This window comes from Calliphora vicina, chromosome 3 (genome assembly GCF_958450345.1).
Source record: "Calliphora vicina chromosome 3, idCalVici1.1, whole genome shotgun sequence".
Classification (NCBI taxonomy): Eukaryota; Metazoa; Arthropoda; class Insecta; order Diptera; family Calliphoridae; genus Calliphora; species Calliphora vicina.
In genome coordinates, this window is record NC_088782.1 from 131,191,633 (window position 1) to 131,209,769 (window position 18,137).

At 28.5% G+C, this 18,137-nt stretch overlaps 3 protein-coding genes across 3 annotated transcripts in view; 2 read left to right on the forward strand and 1 right to left on the reverse strand.

Annotated features, from left to right (window-relative positions):
• The window catches only part of LOC135953568 (speract receptor), a 125,030-nt gene extending 112,823 nt beyond the window's left edge, over positions 1 to 12,207 (reverse strand). Inside the window, exon 1 of the mRNA XM_065503515.1 lies at positions 11,881 to 12,207. The gene's annotated coding sequence lies outside the window, so the exon portion shown is untranslated. The remainder of the gene's footprint in view (positions 1 to 11,880) is intronic.
• On the forward strand, positions 2,644 to 3,916 carry LOC135954859 (phospholipase A1). Its single transcript, XM_065505101.1, has 2 exons — positions 2,644 to 2,886; positions 3,058 to 3,916. The coding sequence occupies exons 1-2, from the start codon at positions 2,672 to 2,674 to the stop codon at positions 3,803 to 3,805; spliced, it is 963 nt and encodes a 320-aa protein (XP_065361173.1). The 5' UTR covers positions 2,644 to 2,671; the 3' UTR covers positions 3,806 to 3,916.
• Positions 12,208 to 13,708: 1,501 nt separating the features above from the next.
• Positions 13,709 to 17,066, forward strand: Tdrd3 (Tudor domain containing 3). The gene is made up of 5 exons (XM_065503468.1): positions 13,709 to 13,836; positions 13,914 to 14,004; positions 14,081 to 14,995; positions 15,100 to 16,359; positions 16,414 to 17,066. The coding sequence occupies exons 1-5, from the start codon at positions 13,802 to 13,804 to the stop codon at positions 16,711 to 16,713; spliced, it is 2,601 nt and encodes an 866-aa protein (XP_065359540.1). The 5' UTR covers positions 13,709 to 13,801; the 3' UTR covers positions 16,714 to 17,066.
• Positions 17,067 to 18,137: the final 1,071 nt, after the last annotated feature.

Below are 18,137 nucleotides of genomic sequence, written 5' to 3' on the forward strand. Positions count from 1 at the left end.
GACCAATTATGTTTACCTAAAAATATTTAAAATTTTTATTTTGAAGTAAAATTTGGTGAAGGGTATATAAGATTCGACATAGCCATATAGCTCTCTTACATGTTAAATTTATTTAATTTTCTTTCAAAATTGGATGTTGATCTACAGATACTAAATACATACAAAAACAATAACTACGATATTCTATAAATATTTATTTTATATATTAGACAAATGTGTAACGAAAACCTTGATCTTTCTTTAGACCAAACTTATAAGAAATAGTATATTTAAGGAGTTAATCTTTCATTTCAGTTGAAAACATCGATAATTTTTTTTAGTTCCTTACTAACGGGATAACTCTAATGTATTTAGTTGTTTTCTACCCTTTTATTTAAAGACAAATAAATATCTATTGCAACATTATATGTATATGTAAGTTGTTTCATTGTTAATTATTTGAAAGACAATTTCAGTATTTAATGTACGACTATGAAACATTAAAATCAATAAAAATACAAGATATACAAGTAAAAGAACAACAATAATTTTAAACAGATGTGCACTAACTTGAATTCCTATTCGGGAAAATTTTCCCGACGTTGACCAGGCCATCTCCGTCAACGACGAACGCTATAGATCGATAATTACTAATTTCTTTTCGTCTGAATTGGATGCTATGGACACCAACGACATGTGGTTCGTAGTTAAAAGTTCAAAACGAATATTTCCTGATTTTAAACATCATCATGCTTACAAAATTCTACAAACCGTCTTTAGTGTCTTGTGATAAACATTTTTGACTTTATTTATTTATTGAATATTTGTAGAACTTTTGTAAGCTAAAAAAAAGCAGGAGTTTTTAACAAAAAAAACTATTGTACACTCCAAATTTGTCCTTTTATTACAATATTTCTATACAAATATAAAAATCCAGTACATACTTTGGCACACATAGGCATTTTATATTGTTCAACCTTTCAGTTTTTATTAAATATCTTATTATGCACATACATACGAGTAGATAAATATAAATATCGTCTCCGCATATTTGTATTTTTTTTAAATAACCTCTAGATCAATAAAAGCTGGGAAAACACCTTAAAGCACTGTTTGAGTTTTAATAAATGGCTCTAACAAAATGATGAAAATTTCATAAAACACCTCAATTCATATAAAAAAAGGACATTTCTCAAGTAAATTGCAAAACAAACAGGAAGAAATATTTCCAGGATATGAAAATTGAGCTTTATGGTAACCAACACCAATCGGAAATTAGTAAAATATAAATTATTAAGGAGTATCATATTTATAACACAATTTTCTTTTTAGCACATGTCTTAATATTTTCCTAAGAATAAGTAAATATACTCATTCTTATGTACACATATTATTTATATACACATAATACTGGTATGTACTAAGTTCTAATTTCTCAATATATCATATGTTGCCTTTGTGAGAAATATAAAAAAAATTATGAAAATCTTTAAAAAGGACCTTATTATACTTTGATCCAGCTCTCCATATACTGACGACAGGACACAGATTTCGAGAAACGGTATCTTACAATGAATTATACTTTTATTTTAGTTGGGAACATCCATCCATAATTACATTGATTAATTTTGCAATGTATTTGTATACAATATCTTCCAAAATATTTTTATAATTTTGTAAAAGAGATTTCAATGTCTCATACAAATGTATTGTACTTCTTTCATAATATTTAATTGAGAAAATATCTAAAGAGAAGAACAAAAATTTATATTCTATTTCGAACATACATATTAACTAAAACTGGTTTGTTGTGTTTAATTTCGAGTAAAAAAAAACCAACCTGATAAAAAAACATTTTAATTAAATAATTAGTCATTTAACACGTGAAACATATTTGCTTTGAAACTTCACTTAACTATTGAATACTTAGAATTGTTCTTTATAATTAAATTTAACCTTTAAATTTGTAAAAATTAAAATGAAAAAAATAAACAAATTTGCGAAAATGTTGAGAAATTATTATGATTTGCATAAAATTACGAATTTAAAAATAAAAAAAAGTGTCATTCCTCTCAGGAGTAAGTAGTGTTTACATCATATACTGCATTAGAGATGTAATAAAATATTTGGCACATGACTAAGCCTTGGACAATGATTAATTTATTAATTTTCGGCTTATTTTGGAACCACTTTAGTTCATCAGGGCTTGAAAAATAAGTTACATATTATATATTTCACAAGTATCAAACAAATATCTGTCAAGATTTTTATAATTTCAAACTTTTTTCATATTTTTGTGCATATTTTGCAGTTTTTTTAATATTTTTCGCATGCATATTTTAAAATTTGTTTGTGCATATTTAAACTTGGCATGTTCTTCAGATACATATTTACATACATAATATTTAACATAAAAATCAATTTTTTTTTCCAGTGTATTATTTTGTTTTTTAAAACGACATTGCAAGTAGCTTCTTTAGATATTTGAATTAGGTGATTTATGGACTTTTATTTAAAAAAAAATATTATTTATTATTTTAAATCATAACAGTATTACTGCAATTTGATTTTAATCTTATCTATTTACTTTTTTTCAGCAACTAATAAATACTTTAAGTGGTCATCTATTATACTGTCTACCAAATCCAATGCAACGAAATAAAATATTCAGTATTTTAGTAACTTTTGAATCATGTGGATATCGTGGCAGAAAACCATTGCATTATATTATTTAGTCTTATTTTGTATGCTAAATGCGCATGGAAAAATTTTAGATTATGAAGAAAGTCAAGATGATTCCATAAAGTTTTATGTATACACCAGACAAAATGATGAGACACCACAACCTTTGAAAGCGGATGTAGAGTCTATAGTGCGAAGTGTTCTAAATCCGACCAAAGAAACTACGTAAGTTAAATGCTTCGCTTATCTACAAATAAACACAAAGGAATATTTTATAGTTCGATTCGAAAAGAAAATCTTTTGAACAATTTTTCTTTACAATCGAATAGCGCAAAGTAACAGTTAAACTACATAAATATAAATATTTTTAATCTCTAATCTTACCTTCACATACAGAATGGCTATTCACGGTGAGCTAGGAAACAAAACTGCTGAGGAATATTTGATAATTAAGAACTCTAAATTAAAAATTAATGATGCCAACGTTATTATAGTGGATTATAGTTTCCTAATTGAAGACGAAGATTTTGAAGCTGTTGCCATTTCGGCTGAATTAGTAGCCAAAGCTATTGCTGATTTACTTATATTGCTGCAAGAGAGTTTCAATGTGAATTTGCAAAACATTGATATAGTAGGTTTTAGTCTCGGTGGCCAAATTGCTGGACTTGTGGGACAAAACGTTTATCACCATTTTGGTGAAAAGGTGAAACGCATAACAGCTCTAGATCCCGTGGGAATACTCTTCACTGAGACCACTCCAGCTAACGAAAAATTAACTCCTGATGACGCAGATTATGTGGAAGTTGTACATACGAATGCCGGTGAATACGGATATCAGACACCCTGTGGTCATGTGGACTACTATCCGAATGGTGGTAAAATTCAATCTGGTTGCAGTGTCACTGATAACATTTGCTCTCACAATCGTGCATATCAATTAATAACCGAAATGTGGTCACCAGTTGAAAATCATGAATTGTTACTGCTTAAATGTGAAAATGTCGAATTTATGAGCTTGGACTCTTGTCGTTGGCTAAACGAAAGAATGGGTGAATTAGGGCTGCAGCCAAAGGGTCTGTATTATGTAGAAACTAATAACAATGTTCCTTTTGGTAAAGGAGCTTTTAAATCACAATTTTTATAAAATGTGATTGTGAATGGTTTCCATAACCCTCTGTTGGAGTAATGTATTTATGAACTAACATTTGCATTAAGAAAATCCAATAAATTCTAAAGTTTCATTTTTATTTACATACATACATACATTTTATTTTTGTTCTTCAAATTACACCCTACACTTGGCGCTATTCAACAATATTGTGCATACTAAGATGAAGTGTACATACATATATGTACACAGAGAAAACAGATTCGTGTTCACAACCGAATTTGTGCCAATCGAATTCAGTCGGTTGCATGTACTATCGACTGAATTCGGTTGAAATTACTGAATATATGGTACTCCCAACCGTTTAAAAAAATAATGCGGTGATAACGACTGGTACGATTCTTTTATTTTTGTGAATTGAAATAAAAACTGTTTTTTTTTCTTTTTCTTTTTTTAAAAAACAAATGATTTATCAGATGCAATTATAAGGGACAATAATTGTACATTGTATATTGTACATATAATAAATGAATTGTTCTTGATGAGATTCAGCTTGGCAGGATTAGTAGTTGATTCTACGCTCCATCATTCATTTCATGATTAGCTTAAAAACATTACCTATCAAACTGCGTTTCGGAATTAAAAGTAACATCCTTCGTAGAGAGTTGATAAAAAATCTAAAAGAGAAACACATTCTTACTCAGGACACAAAATTGTAAACATGCAAATGCATTTACAAAATATGTTTATGTATGGATGCAGAAGCATAAATATGATTAAAATTACATTCGAAGATACTGAACTTACCTATGTATTTACTCTGATATATCAAAATATTAATCACCAATTAATTATTTATATTTTTCTATTTTCTGATGTATTTTGTATTCTAAAATTTTCAATTAATTTTAATTTATTTTATTCTGATGTCAGAAACTCAACACCATTTCATTATTGCTTTCGGTGGAGAACATCGAATTAATTTGTATTGTAATCAATTATTCAGGTAGAGTAATCGAATATTTATTTCTGCAATTAAGGTTTTTATTACAAACAATTTTATGATTACAACAACTAATAATTTGGATTTGGAGCGAACAATGCTAAATTCAATTCAGTTGTAATTTTCGAATTAGTAAAATAAAATTTAGCAAAGACACATATCGGTTAAAGTGAACAATTTTTCAATTGTTGAAATCATGATTCGATTGCCATTGTGATTTTGCATTTCTAGACATTGAAAATGGGTTGTGTTTAAATATTTTTAAGATTAGCAACTAATTTTCGGTTTATCTTATTAAATATTAATATTAATAACCGAATTCCGACCAATCTGTTTTCTGTGTGTATAATATTCGCCTGTGCCTAAATGTTACATGTTTATTTCCATACCACATATTTGATTTGGCATCTAAGTGCGTAATTTCAATATATAAGTTCGATCAACTTTTATTTATGGCTAATTCGGTATGTTAGACACGTATAAAGGATGTGTAAAAATTTGTAAACTTTGGAAACTTTTTCTAACAACTTTAAGATTCTTTTTTCTTGTGGATTTTCTTAGATCTTTCAAAAGTTCATAATAACTATAAAGAAAACAAAGAAATTTATAGTACATAAAAAATACTCAGCCAATTTATGTACGAACATATTTATTAATTTACTATTTGTGTATATTCTTTTATTTTATAAATTCGATTACTTAATAAGGTTCGTTTACACTATCTAAGTAATTTAAATAATTTAAGTTAATTCGGAGTTTTATACAGTATTTATTCCCGGTCTATACATATAAATATTTCTCAGATTCATCGTAATCTAAATTAGTAAGAAAACATATTTTGTCAGAGGATATTGTATAAAATAATAGAATTAAAAAGTAATTATTCAAATAAATTACATAAAAACTTTAGTATTTATGTAATTTATTTATTGTGTGTGATTTGTACATTCATTGTGTGTGATTTTGTGCAGAAAAGAAACAAACAATGATAAAAAAATTATAAACCAATAAATTAGCCTGAGTTGAAAACGAAACAAAAAAATACTTTTCATAATATTTCTATATTGTAATCCTATATTGACACTTTAATAGCATTCGCTTTAGCTATTTCAATGTTATAACATGTATTCTACACATTATATAAAATTATTTTATTTCAATATAAAAAGTTCGTTTATGCGACAAACCACTAAAAACCCGTAAAAAAAACTTTGTCAAGCTTTTTTATACATTCGAGCACATTAGGATAGACCAATTGTTGACCAAAAAACAATGTCTAATGAAAGGCTCAACGAACGATATAAAATAAATTTCCAGGCAAATCGTGTTTTTTCCATTTCTTTTACAAAAGTTTTAGATTTTTGAAAACGAGCATGATATCATGCGTACATACTAGGGTGATCGATTCTTCGACAGTTTTTAGAAACCGGTTTTAGGTTTCTTCGAAAAATTGCAATTTAATATAAAACTGTTTCGGGTTTTTTATAATAACCGGTTAACCGTTTTTTTTGGCAAAATATTAAAACGCCTAGAAATAAGAAGAAAATAAGTTTTATTTTATATTAAAGATCTCATACTTATGATGAAGAATATATGTATATGTATTCTAATTACAAAAAATAAGCCTTTTTAAAACGCTTAAATACTTTTTAATTCTAATTTTTATTACTTCTTTTAACGTTCACAAGGTCTTCGGGTCAAATTCGACCCATTTTGATATTAAAATTTAATTTTTTTTTAAAGTGAGTGGTTGATATATTTGATATTTTATGAATTTTATTTAATTTCAAAAATCAACAACTAAAATCAAATCTGCAAAAAAATGTTTGCACTTAAGGTCATTGGGTCAAATTTCACCTGGAGCTAAAATCTAAAGTGAGTGGTTAATATTTTACAACTTTTATTTAATTTCAAAAGTCAACAACAACTACGTTAGGTTTAAAAAAATAGAAAAATATATGTTTCTATTCGGGTTAAATTTGACCCGATGATCGCTAACGACAAATATTTGAAGAACTTATGAATGTTAAAACAATCTCATAGCAATTAAACGCAATTTAAATGCTTTGTTTCCCTTATGGACGTATATGTAGTTAACAATTTTGTGGTAACACTATACAATTTTTTTCATAAAACACACCATCCTAATGGCCCCGTAATTTATTAAACATGTCTCTTGCTTTATTAGTTTTTGTTTTACGTTTGGGTAATTTCTTAAAATCTCCCAATACCGACGACAGTGGTTAAATAAAAAAATGATTTTTGAACAGAACAAATGTTTAAACTTTAAATCTGAATAAACATTACACTGCATACAAGTCCCAAATACATATTTTGTTGAACGAAAGTAAGTATAAATAAATATCACAATAGCTATGTCCTACTCTACTTTCTTACTTGTTTGTTATGAAGTATTTCCATGTATATTTTCTACATTGTTCGCAAAAAAAATCATGAGAATTGACTGGTTTTATATATATTATAGTAAATTATTCGAATAATATTTAATTATTCGAAAAAAATGTTTTTTTTTATTAGATTTTTTAATCGAACCCTAATAATATTGCATATTGACGACAAAAAATAAAACATATTTTTATTCAAAATTTGGAAAATATGCATTTTGAAGTAAAATGTAACAAATCGATGTTAATAAAAATATAAAATTCGAACATCGATGTTTTCCAACAAAATAATCTACATACATATGTGCATTAGACATGCCCTTAAAAAATAGATTTGCTTTGGATGGGTCTTATTTTGTTCATTAGCAGCTAAAACTAACTACTGCAAAATTTAAGTGCAATCGGATAACTAGAACACGTGCCGGAAATCGATTGAAAGTTGTAAAATTGGGTAAATAAGGTCCTTTTTCCGATATCTTAAATAAATTCCATATTTGAATACTGTTTTTTCTAACAAGGTATAAAACAATAATTTCGAATGAAAAATAACAAAGTTATACGAGTTTTATCTGACCAAATATTGTGCAAAAAGTGCTGACATAGTTGTTTTAGTAATGAAATTTATATATTTGCATATTTCCCTGCCTGCATAATTTTTTGTAACATAAATTTACCTGTTCTTTTATAAATTTCTCTTCATTTAAAAATGTTTCTGTAGCTAATGAAAACCGTTATGATAAATTGTTTTAATATTCATTTAAATGTTATCGCATCATTCAACCATGTATTTATTATGAATTTACTATTCAGAATGTAGTCGTAATACTCGTATGTACATACGTAAAAAAAATAAAAACAAAAAAGTGTCATTTTCATACATTCACATTTTGAACCCGTTACGTAAAAAAAATAAAAACAAAAAAGTGTCATTTTCATACATTCACATTTTGAACCCTCAGCTTGAGCCAACTTTGCTGACATTCATACATATGTTTTTGGATATATGCAAAACACAAATGCATACATATTTTTAAAGCTAACAAATATTCACTCTAGGAACTGATAAGACCGTTTAACCTACATACACATACATACATACTTATATACATAAGCTTGTATGTATTGACCATGTATGTACATTAGGTTGGCCCCAAGAACAGTTTTGGATGTTCCCAACTAAAATAAAAGTTTAGTTCATACTAGCATACCATTTCTCAAAATTTGTGTCCTGGCTTCAGTATTTGGTGAGCTCAAATGACAATAAGGTCCTTTTTAAAGGTTTTCATGATTTTTTTTATATTTCTCGCTAAGGAAACATATGAATTATTGGTATCATGCGAATGGTATTTGAAAGGCGCTTTCAATATCTTATCTTAAATTATCGGATAAGTCCAAAAATAGTCAAACTCGAACTAAATTGAATTTCGAAAAACGGAAAAAAATTTTCTAAGCACGCTAAAACTATTCGTATAGACGCATGATTAATATTATTTATTACCTACATCATATTTATATTTATCATACGCTCTATGAACAAAATTTATACACAATACATACATACATAAATCATGTAAAGTGCCAAAAATGGTGATTTTTTAAAATTTTTGTATGGGTCCCAGGGGGTATGCCACTAGCATGGGTCGGTCGGTCCTCCAAAGTTAGTGGGGTCGGTCAAACATTTAGACTCGATTGGGGCACTTTAAATGGGTCAAAGTGGGAATTTTCTAAATTTTACCTTTGGGTCAAAATAAGGAACATCAGAATTCATTTTAGAGGTATGGTTCCTTGTGCAAAGTTTCTTATTTTGATCCCTAGAGTACGATTTTCCTTGTCAGTTGTCCGATTTGTAAACCTAATACATACATATGTAAGTATTTATGCAAGATAGATGTGAATGTAAGTAAAATATTACTTATATATGGTCAACATAAGTAAAAAGCAGACTCAACGACAACAGCCACAATAAATGCAAACAGCCCAAGACCCCTTTTTCAATTATGCTAAAGCGTGCCAACAACACCAGTAAATAATTTAAAATATTAAACAAATTAAAAAAAAAAACTCATTTACGTCCAACACCCAAGACACCTCACACAACAACGAGAAACAAAAATACATACAATAACACTTACAGAGTGAGTGTTAAATATTTTGAATATTTTATGAAAACTGAGCTGGCCAAAAACCAAAAAACTCAAAAGTTTCTGACAAATAGCTGTCAACAAAAAATTAGCAATATATTTAACTGCAAATGACCAATATCTACTTAATATATCTTGACATAATTGTAACGAGACATTGGGAATATTTATGTCGGTATATATTTTTTATAAAATAAAAATTAGTCACGTTAGGACGTTACCAACATTAAACAACTGCATGTGCATTAATTAATAACTGAAACCATTTTTTTTATTAAATAAACTTATTTAGTAATGTTTCTGCTTAATTCTTGAAATTTAAAGTAAAATATTCATTATAGATACATTAGGGTGGCCCTTAATAAACGAATGTTGGATTTTGGACATTCTCACCCCCCAGTTTGGTGAACATAAGTAAAAAAATCATCCCGAAAAAATTTTAGGTAAATCGGTTGGGGTTAAGAAGTGCCGCAAGCCCTCTGAAGTTTGGAGATGCATTTATAAGGGGAAAAAATGCATTTTTTTTCAGTTTTTGTAAAAATTTTGCCATTCAAAAATTACTTTTGCAATTTAATTTAAAATAATTGAAATGTGTACATAATTGTCGTTCTAATGAGACATAAAAAATAGAAATTTTTTATGAAATTATCATCATCTACATATATGTGTATGCAAAATTTTGAAATGTATTGCGTAAGTTTTTGAATTGTTTTTGTTTTTACTTATTATTAATATTTAAACTGTATTTATAATCTGCCGATGACTAAATAACTACAACAGTAATACGCGCATTGTTATTTCATTAAGGTAAAACACTTACACAATTACTTGAAAAAAAAATTGTAAATGAATACTTGAAAGTGAGTACATACATATGTATTAGAGTTAATTTCAAAAATTTGATTTGCGGGTATCATCATTTTTCTGAAGGTTTTTGATTAAATAAAAATAATTGCTTACTTTTTTTTGGAAAATTTTCACTCCTTGTGGTGGTTCCACGCACCTAAAGACGCGCAAATCCCATTAAATTTGTCCCCCCTATGGTGGTGTAGGCTATAATAAAAAAGGATTAAACAGCATATAGCGGAAACTCTCCTATCAAAGACCTAACTCAGTTGTCAGATACCTAAGTGGTGAGAATGTATTAGTAGAAAAAACTATGTAAATATAAAATCAAAACTCGTATGTGTGATTATTTTGAGTAATTTTTTTGTTTCAGTTTTTTTCCGCACTATGTTTCTCTATGCAATAAACCATAGAGAAGTAACTAGTTGAAGTAACTAGCTCCCACCCTAAATGATGGGTAAAATCACTAGTTCGGTACTGTCTCCTAGAACTGCTGGTTAGGTACATACTTTTATAGCAAAAATGCGAATTTTTATTTTATTAAATCATATTATGCACTCTCTTCTCTGCAGTGTAAAAACGTTTATAAAAACGCCGACAAAAAGATAAAAAATAAATAAAATACTTTGCAAAATATTAAAATTCAATTAACATTGTTCTTTTTTGTTTTTTTTTCGCATACATTTTCTCAATAACATTTACTACGTTATTTTAATTTGTATGTATATTTTTTTACATATTTTTATTATTTTATTTAATGCCAAATAAATATAACGCACACACTTACACAACTAGAGACAGTCATGCACACGCATTCTGTTAACACAATTTAAATTTTCTCTGATTTTTTATAACACATTTTTAATAGACAATCAAATAAAAATAAATAAATTGTGTTTGTTTTTAAGCGAAGGAATTTTTTAAAAAGACATTTAAATTTGAACAAAAAAGATTTGCAGTTGATAATAATAAACGTACATTTATTTGTATTATTAAAACAGAAAAATACATTAAATATTTCAATCACGATTTAATGCAAAAAAAAACATTCTCTTTATCTATGACACGTTTTTAGCTATTTTGCAAAATAGAAAAATTTAAACAAATTATTTTTATTTCTTTAAATAAATTGTTACAACTATATGATAATTTTTGCGTAAAACAATGAATTGTTAAAATGAATAATATGTATGTATATGTATTAAAGTAAAATAATTATGCTTTTTGAATACTAATAGATGCTTGTACTACTTACAAGCTGAATATTTGTTATTATAAATTTTTGCTTAAAAAGAAATTAGTAAATTGCGTTACTACTATTCACGCAGCTTTTAATCTAGAAAGTTAAACAATAGTTAATTTAATTATGTAGTAGTAGTTTTAAAATAATAACTGTTCTCAAGTGTATTAAGTTGCTAAATTGTGTAAATTCTCAGATACCATCACTTAAATAATGATGTATGTAAGTACATACATATGTTTAGTGTAAATATGCTACCTATGTATTTTAAATCAGATTATTCTATTACAATTTCATTAAATTCAGTTGAAAACTCTCTCAATTAAAACTACAAACAGAAAAAGTATGTATACTAAAGTGAAATAAATAAATTTAATAATTTTTCATAAAAAAAGTAATTTTCCATTTTCTCGCACAAACGTACATACATATGTATTAAAGTTTTAAATAAAACAACACCTGTTGCCATTATTTACCAAAAATAAAAAGACAAAAACTCGATATAACAAACACGCACTATTAAATTGTTTCTTGATCATTTGACTTAATGCACTTCAATTTGCCACAAAACGAAGAAACAAATGTATGTATGTGTATATTTGTTGCAAAAACAATCAAACAAACTTTGCCATTTTTACTTTGCACAACGAAACTCAAACTATCTGCAAATTGTTCAACAATATTTATTTTTATTTCATTTCAATAACATTTTTTCAAACGATTCCACAAAAACAATTTTTACACGTTACTTTTTTTTTGTTTTGTTTTCGACTTGTTGCATTTAACGTTTTTCTATTTCCGCTTCCCGTATACTTTTCCGACTTCAATCCGAAACACAACCGTTTTGTTTGAACGCCAAAGCGCAACTAAACTTAAAGGCGCACGTCATGAATTTATTCGGAGACACGAAACTAAATAAATTTGTTTGGTTGCATTCGTTAAATAACGAATATTTTTTTATTTGTTTATGTTTAGGGGAAGTATGATACGTAAAAATATGCCGAAATATTGATTCTGGGTGGTGGTGAAAATTTTGTTTAACTCAGTTACATGCCGTCTCCACGTAACACAGCACGTAACGTAGGATATTTTGGAAAATTTCTATTATAGTAAAATATAAAAATATATTTATTATTTCTAATTCTTTTAGTATATATTATACTCCTAAAATTAAAAATTAAAATTAGACTGCCCTGATCTATTGAATAATATTTATATTTCTGTTCCTCAGAGATCTCAAGGAAATTTAAATTTTTTCATACTTATTTTCATAGAACTGATTATGCCAGAAATGAACCACTTAATAAATCAATCAGATTATTTAATACCTTTTGCCAATATTTAGATATAAGTCCATCTAATACTATTTTTAAATCCCAATTAAATAATTTATTATAAATGTTAAATTTAGTTTTAAGTTTCTAGTCTGTAAGGATTTTTTGTATCCATAGACTAAATGAATTAAATAAATAAATAAAATAGTAGAAAACAATCACACACACAAATCTTGTTTTTTACTAATATTTACTACATTCTAATCACTTAGGTTTTTGACAACTGAGTTAGGTCTTTGACATTTCTCTATGTTTTTAACATTGGAAATAAATATAATCTTCTAAGAAAATTGTTTTTCTAACAAGGTATGAAAAGTAACCGTCACCCATAAAATATCCTTTTATATCTACTACCGTTAACGATAAGCTACTGTTACCAATTTAACTGCAATTTCCGATACCGCTTAATAATAATGTTATGAAATTAAAAATTTTAGATTTCAATAATAGTTTTTTGGAATCTACATAATTTAAAAAATTATGTATGTTACCGAAATAATAGCAAATATGGTTAATGTATTGTTTTTTTTTTTTGAAAAAAATGGTTTATGGTGAAAAATCATATACTTTATGGCCTCGCACTAACTTCCATAAAGGACAGTTGTTTTTCAGGAATTTTTTAAAAAAAAATTTCACCAAAATAGTTTTTACTATTTATCCTAAAGTATTAAATAAAGTATACAAATTTTAGAGACTAAAAAAAATTGTTTAGTGAAAATTATTTTTTATGAAATAAATAATAATTAAAAACGAGGTAATAAAATCTTAGGAAAAGTACATATTCCTTTTCTTATTAGTATTTATTCATAAATCATTGTGAATATACATTATTATAAATAAATTCATCTGTAGCATTAGTTTATTTGTTCAGTGTATATTTGTTTTCTCTATATGTATATATATATATATCATGATTTTTCATATACCAAAGCTGACTGTTATGAAATTTAATTACGTCAAATGTCATATTCTCAATTGTGACATTTTGCTTATACACTCTTCTAAATGTTGATCTAATTTTTTGTCCATCCTTTGCAAATTATTAATTTTTCCCATTATAAATATGATATTATTAGAAAAATTGCAAGAACATGGCTGGTAAGTAAATAATTTAGTTAAAAAAACAAATTAAGTTAGTTTTATAAACATAAAATTCAATAATCTGAATGTTCTAGGTTCTTGACTGAGGAAGGTCTTAAAAAGTTGACTACCAGCAATAACATACAAACGGAAGATGTCAACAAAATTATATCTTTAGCCCTAGATGTAAATATATCTTAATATACATATATAGATAATATGTAAATAAGTAGAAAACTAATAAAACAATATTTACTTACAGTGGGATTTGAAGGATATAGCGGCAGGCGCTTTACCATCTAAACCCGATAGCAATGGCACCATATCGGGACGCATTGTATTGCAAATACAAAAAATGCGTAACATTTCGGCGCCTAAAGCCAACGAAGAGTCTACGACTGCTCCTAGATTTCTACAATTAGAACTAACCGACGGAGTTAATACTATAGCTGCTTTAGAGTTGGAACGTATTGCTAGTCTAAATCTTAATGTGCCACCGGGAACCAAGTTATTAATAAAAGCTGAAAAACTAAAATTATTGAATGGATTTTTAGTTTTACAGCCATCAGATATTCAGATACTTGGAGGAAAAGTAGAAGTATTGGTGGAAAAGTGGGAAGTGGCTAGACATATGTTGAAATATGCTAGAAGTAACCGAAGGTTATCTGGATCTGGTGGGCCACCTCCATGGATTGCTTTTGGTAAACGTTTAGATTCCCACAAAGATGCACTGCCTACAGATAGAAATTTCAAAAGTTTACAAGCTGCTAGCGACAAAGATAAAAATTCCAAGGAAAATGATGAATTTAATGCGACACGTAGTCAAGCCATAGCTGAAGCCGCAAAGGCTGGACAAAAGAAAGTTTTTGGCGGTGGACAACAAAACATTTTAGATCATAATGTTAAAAAAATCCTCGAAAAGGGTTACTCGGAAGATGACGCCAAAAACGCTCTCAAAACCACAAACAACAATCTTGAAAGAGCTTTATATAATCTCAAGAGAAGAAATAACATTCGAAGCGGCTCAGAAGAAAATAGTACAAAACCCGTGGCGGTTGCTGCAGGAGGACGTGTAAGAGAAAGAGGAGGAATAGCTTCGGCCAAAGAAGAAGCTGCAGCGGCAAAACCACAAACAAATGTATCGCTGTTTGACTTCTTGACAGATAAACTTCCAGTGGTAAGAAAATGTCCTAATAAATTCTGAAAATTTTTAGAGAAAATCATGATTGTCTTTAAATTTTAATATACATACATATATAAATCATTAATATTTTTCATCAGGCTGTTTCCTCTTCAAATACCGTACAATCCCAAACGGCTATTAACAATAGCCACATTGAGCGTATTTCTAAGGACACTTCAGCAAAAGGTTATAATAATAACAAAGCATTATCAGTTGGAGGTAACAGATTTGAAAACAATATGTCATCAAGTTTTGCCGCAAATAGAGCAACTGTTACCCCAAGATACGAAGAAAAGCTGACTATGCAATCGCGTTCTAATCCTTTCAACCAAAGACAAGAGGAACGTAAACCGCAATTCAGCAACAAAATTGGAAGAGGTGGAGAAAGAAATAATATAAACAGAACACAACCCCAATCTTCAAATTACGATAAACCATCAACTCAACAAGCTGCGGTAACAGAAGATAATGTAAATTCCACGGGAGGAAACAATAACACTAAAAGGAATGAAAGAACATTTAAAAAAGAGAGGGAACAAACACCTAGGCAGCCAATTAGTGATTATCAATCTAACAAGCGAAATAATGAATTTAATAAGACATCAGAAAAAAAAACGTATCAATCAAGAGAAAATAATCGGAATAACCATCAAGATTCAAGACATAACACCAACAGTTATCAAAAAAACCAAACACAAAAATCTAATAACTTTGAAAAGGCATTGGATAATTTGGTAGAAAGTACATCTAAAATGTCCATTCAACATAAGGATTCAACTTCTAACAGCCAGCAGAGCAAGGGCCGAAATAACCAACAAACTTCAAGGAGTACTAATCATCAGCAAATGCCAGCTGTGGGACAACAACAGCAAAAGTCTTCACCAGAAAATTATACCAATAATTCCCAGCAACAGTCATCTCAATTTATAGATTCGCAAAATTGTTCTTCAAAATCTCTTCAACAAAATACAAAAGCAGTTGCTTATGTGCCTCAAGTGGGAAATGGTTTTGCATATGATCCCAGCAAAATAATGGGATTCCAAAGTAAAGAAGCTAACGAGTATGCTATGAATTTATTAAAAAGTCAAGGCTTGACCATGCAACAGCTTCAGCAGCAACAAGCGCTATCGCCACAAGCGCAACAGGCTACAACGTTGCCACCGCCTCCACCACAACATTCACAGAATCAAATACTCAACAGCCAAGCTACTGCTGCTGTTGCCTACATGGCACAGAATCCCAACTTATTTGTAGCACCACCCCAACAAGCTCCGCCACAATTCGGCATGATGTCTGGCGGTAATTGGCCTTGGAAGATAGGTGATTTATGTTTAGCCAAATATTGGGACGATGGAAACGTAAGTAATAAGTGAAATTAGTATTTTTACTGAAATTAATACCTGTTTTCTTAGTACTACGATGCAAAAATCACAGCTATTTCGGATAAAACGTGTGTTGTTTTATTTCTGGGTTATGGCAACCACGAGGAGGTATTAAAATCTGACTGCCTACCCATAACAGATGCTCATCACATACCATTGAATGCGTACCAGGCCAACATAACTGCTCCACCTATGTCTCAACCACATCCACCAGCATTTCAACAAAGATCTAATATGCATTCTGGCGTTGGAGGTGGCACTGGCGGGAATCAACGTTATCGAGGCGAGAGGCAAATGTATGTGCCACCACCTAAACGAAATAATAACTGACACTCATTCGTGCTAACGCAACCGCAACACCCAAAATCACAAACTCAATATCATAGTATTTCACAACTCGTACAACAGACCATACCACCGTCGCCATATTTTAATGCATTCAAATGAGACGAGCAAAATATCTACACACACAATCGAACATTTAGGAAACAAATCCAATTTTGCATTTTAGAATTTTCCCTTGATATTTATTAAGTTTTTACGTGAACAAAATAAGGGCAAACAAAATTATATTTATCAATAAACTCACCATATATAAGTGTATCCAAATCAATGATATTGAAATTTGTAAATGTTTAATAAACAATAAATCCATGTTTAAATGTGAAATATACAAAACGTAACTATATTTTTTACTTTTTCTTTAACACAGTCGAACCGAGCAATAAATTTGAAATATTTGCATATATATATATCGTCCTTCGCCTCTTTTTTTTTTGAAGAGCAATAAACTGTTTAATTGTCGAGTCATATAAATTATTATAAAAATGTATTCCATAACTTCTGAACCAATAAATTTATTTGAAAGTAGTTTGTCAAGTAGACGAACGATCACTATTGATTTCAAATGGTCATGTAAAACAAATTTTGAATACAATAAATAGCTTATCACGATGGGCAGCAACGATATCTATGTTTGCAATAGTAAAACTCTATTGCTTACATAGCAATTGTGTATTCATTAATATCTCAATGTAATATGTATCTTGACCAAATCCTACAGAATTCACAAGAAATCTTATCAAAAATAATGCCTTAAATTTAACTCTCGAACTCAACATACAACAAATATGACCCTGTAGCACCGTGTTCCAATTATATTATGGTGTTGAAATTACGACAATATACATAATAGGTACGTACATCGTATGATGTACCCTTCTTTAGGTAGATTCAAATTAGCGCCAGTATAATAAAGTATGTGAATATTCTCGTTGCGACAACAGAATATGTAAAGTGTAATTTAAAAAAAAGTATTTGACTGTCTGAAAGACGTATTTAACTTCCATTACTTGCCAAACTATTCTCAAATATGCACATTGATTCAAAGTTATAAAAGAAATTAATGTGTACAATCAAGGAAATTTTAATAAATTCGCCTTGGTGTATAATAAATAAACATTTTTCTTGAAAAAGTTAATAAAAATTATTATAACAAAATAATGTTCCGTTATTTCACTAATGTTATTGCTTATGATCAGCAGTGATGCAAGATGAGTCGATTTGTCTTAAAAAATGGGGAAAACTTTTTAATTGGGAATTAGGAATTTGGGATTTCTTTTATATTATTGAAAATTTATAGTTAAACAAATGCAATATAAATTTTACAGATTAAATTTATTAAAAAATACAACAAATAAAAATAATTTGCAAAATACGATAAATTAGATAGATTTAATCTAATTTATCGTATT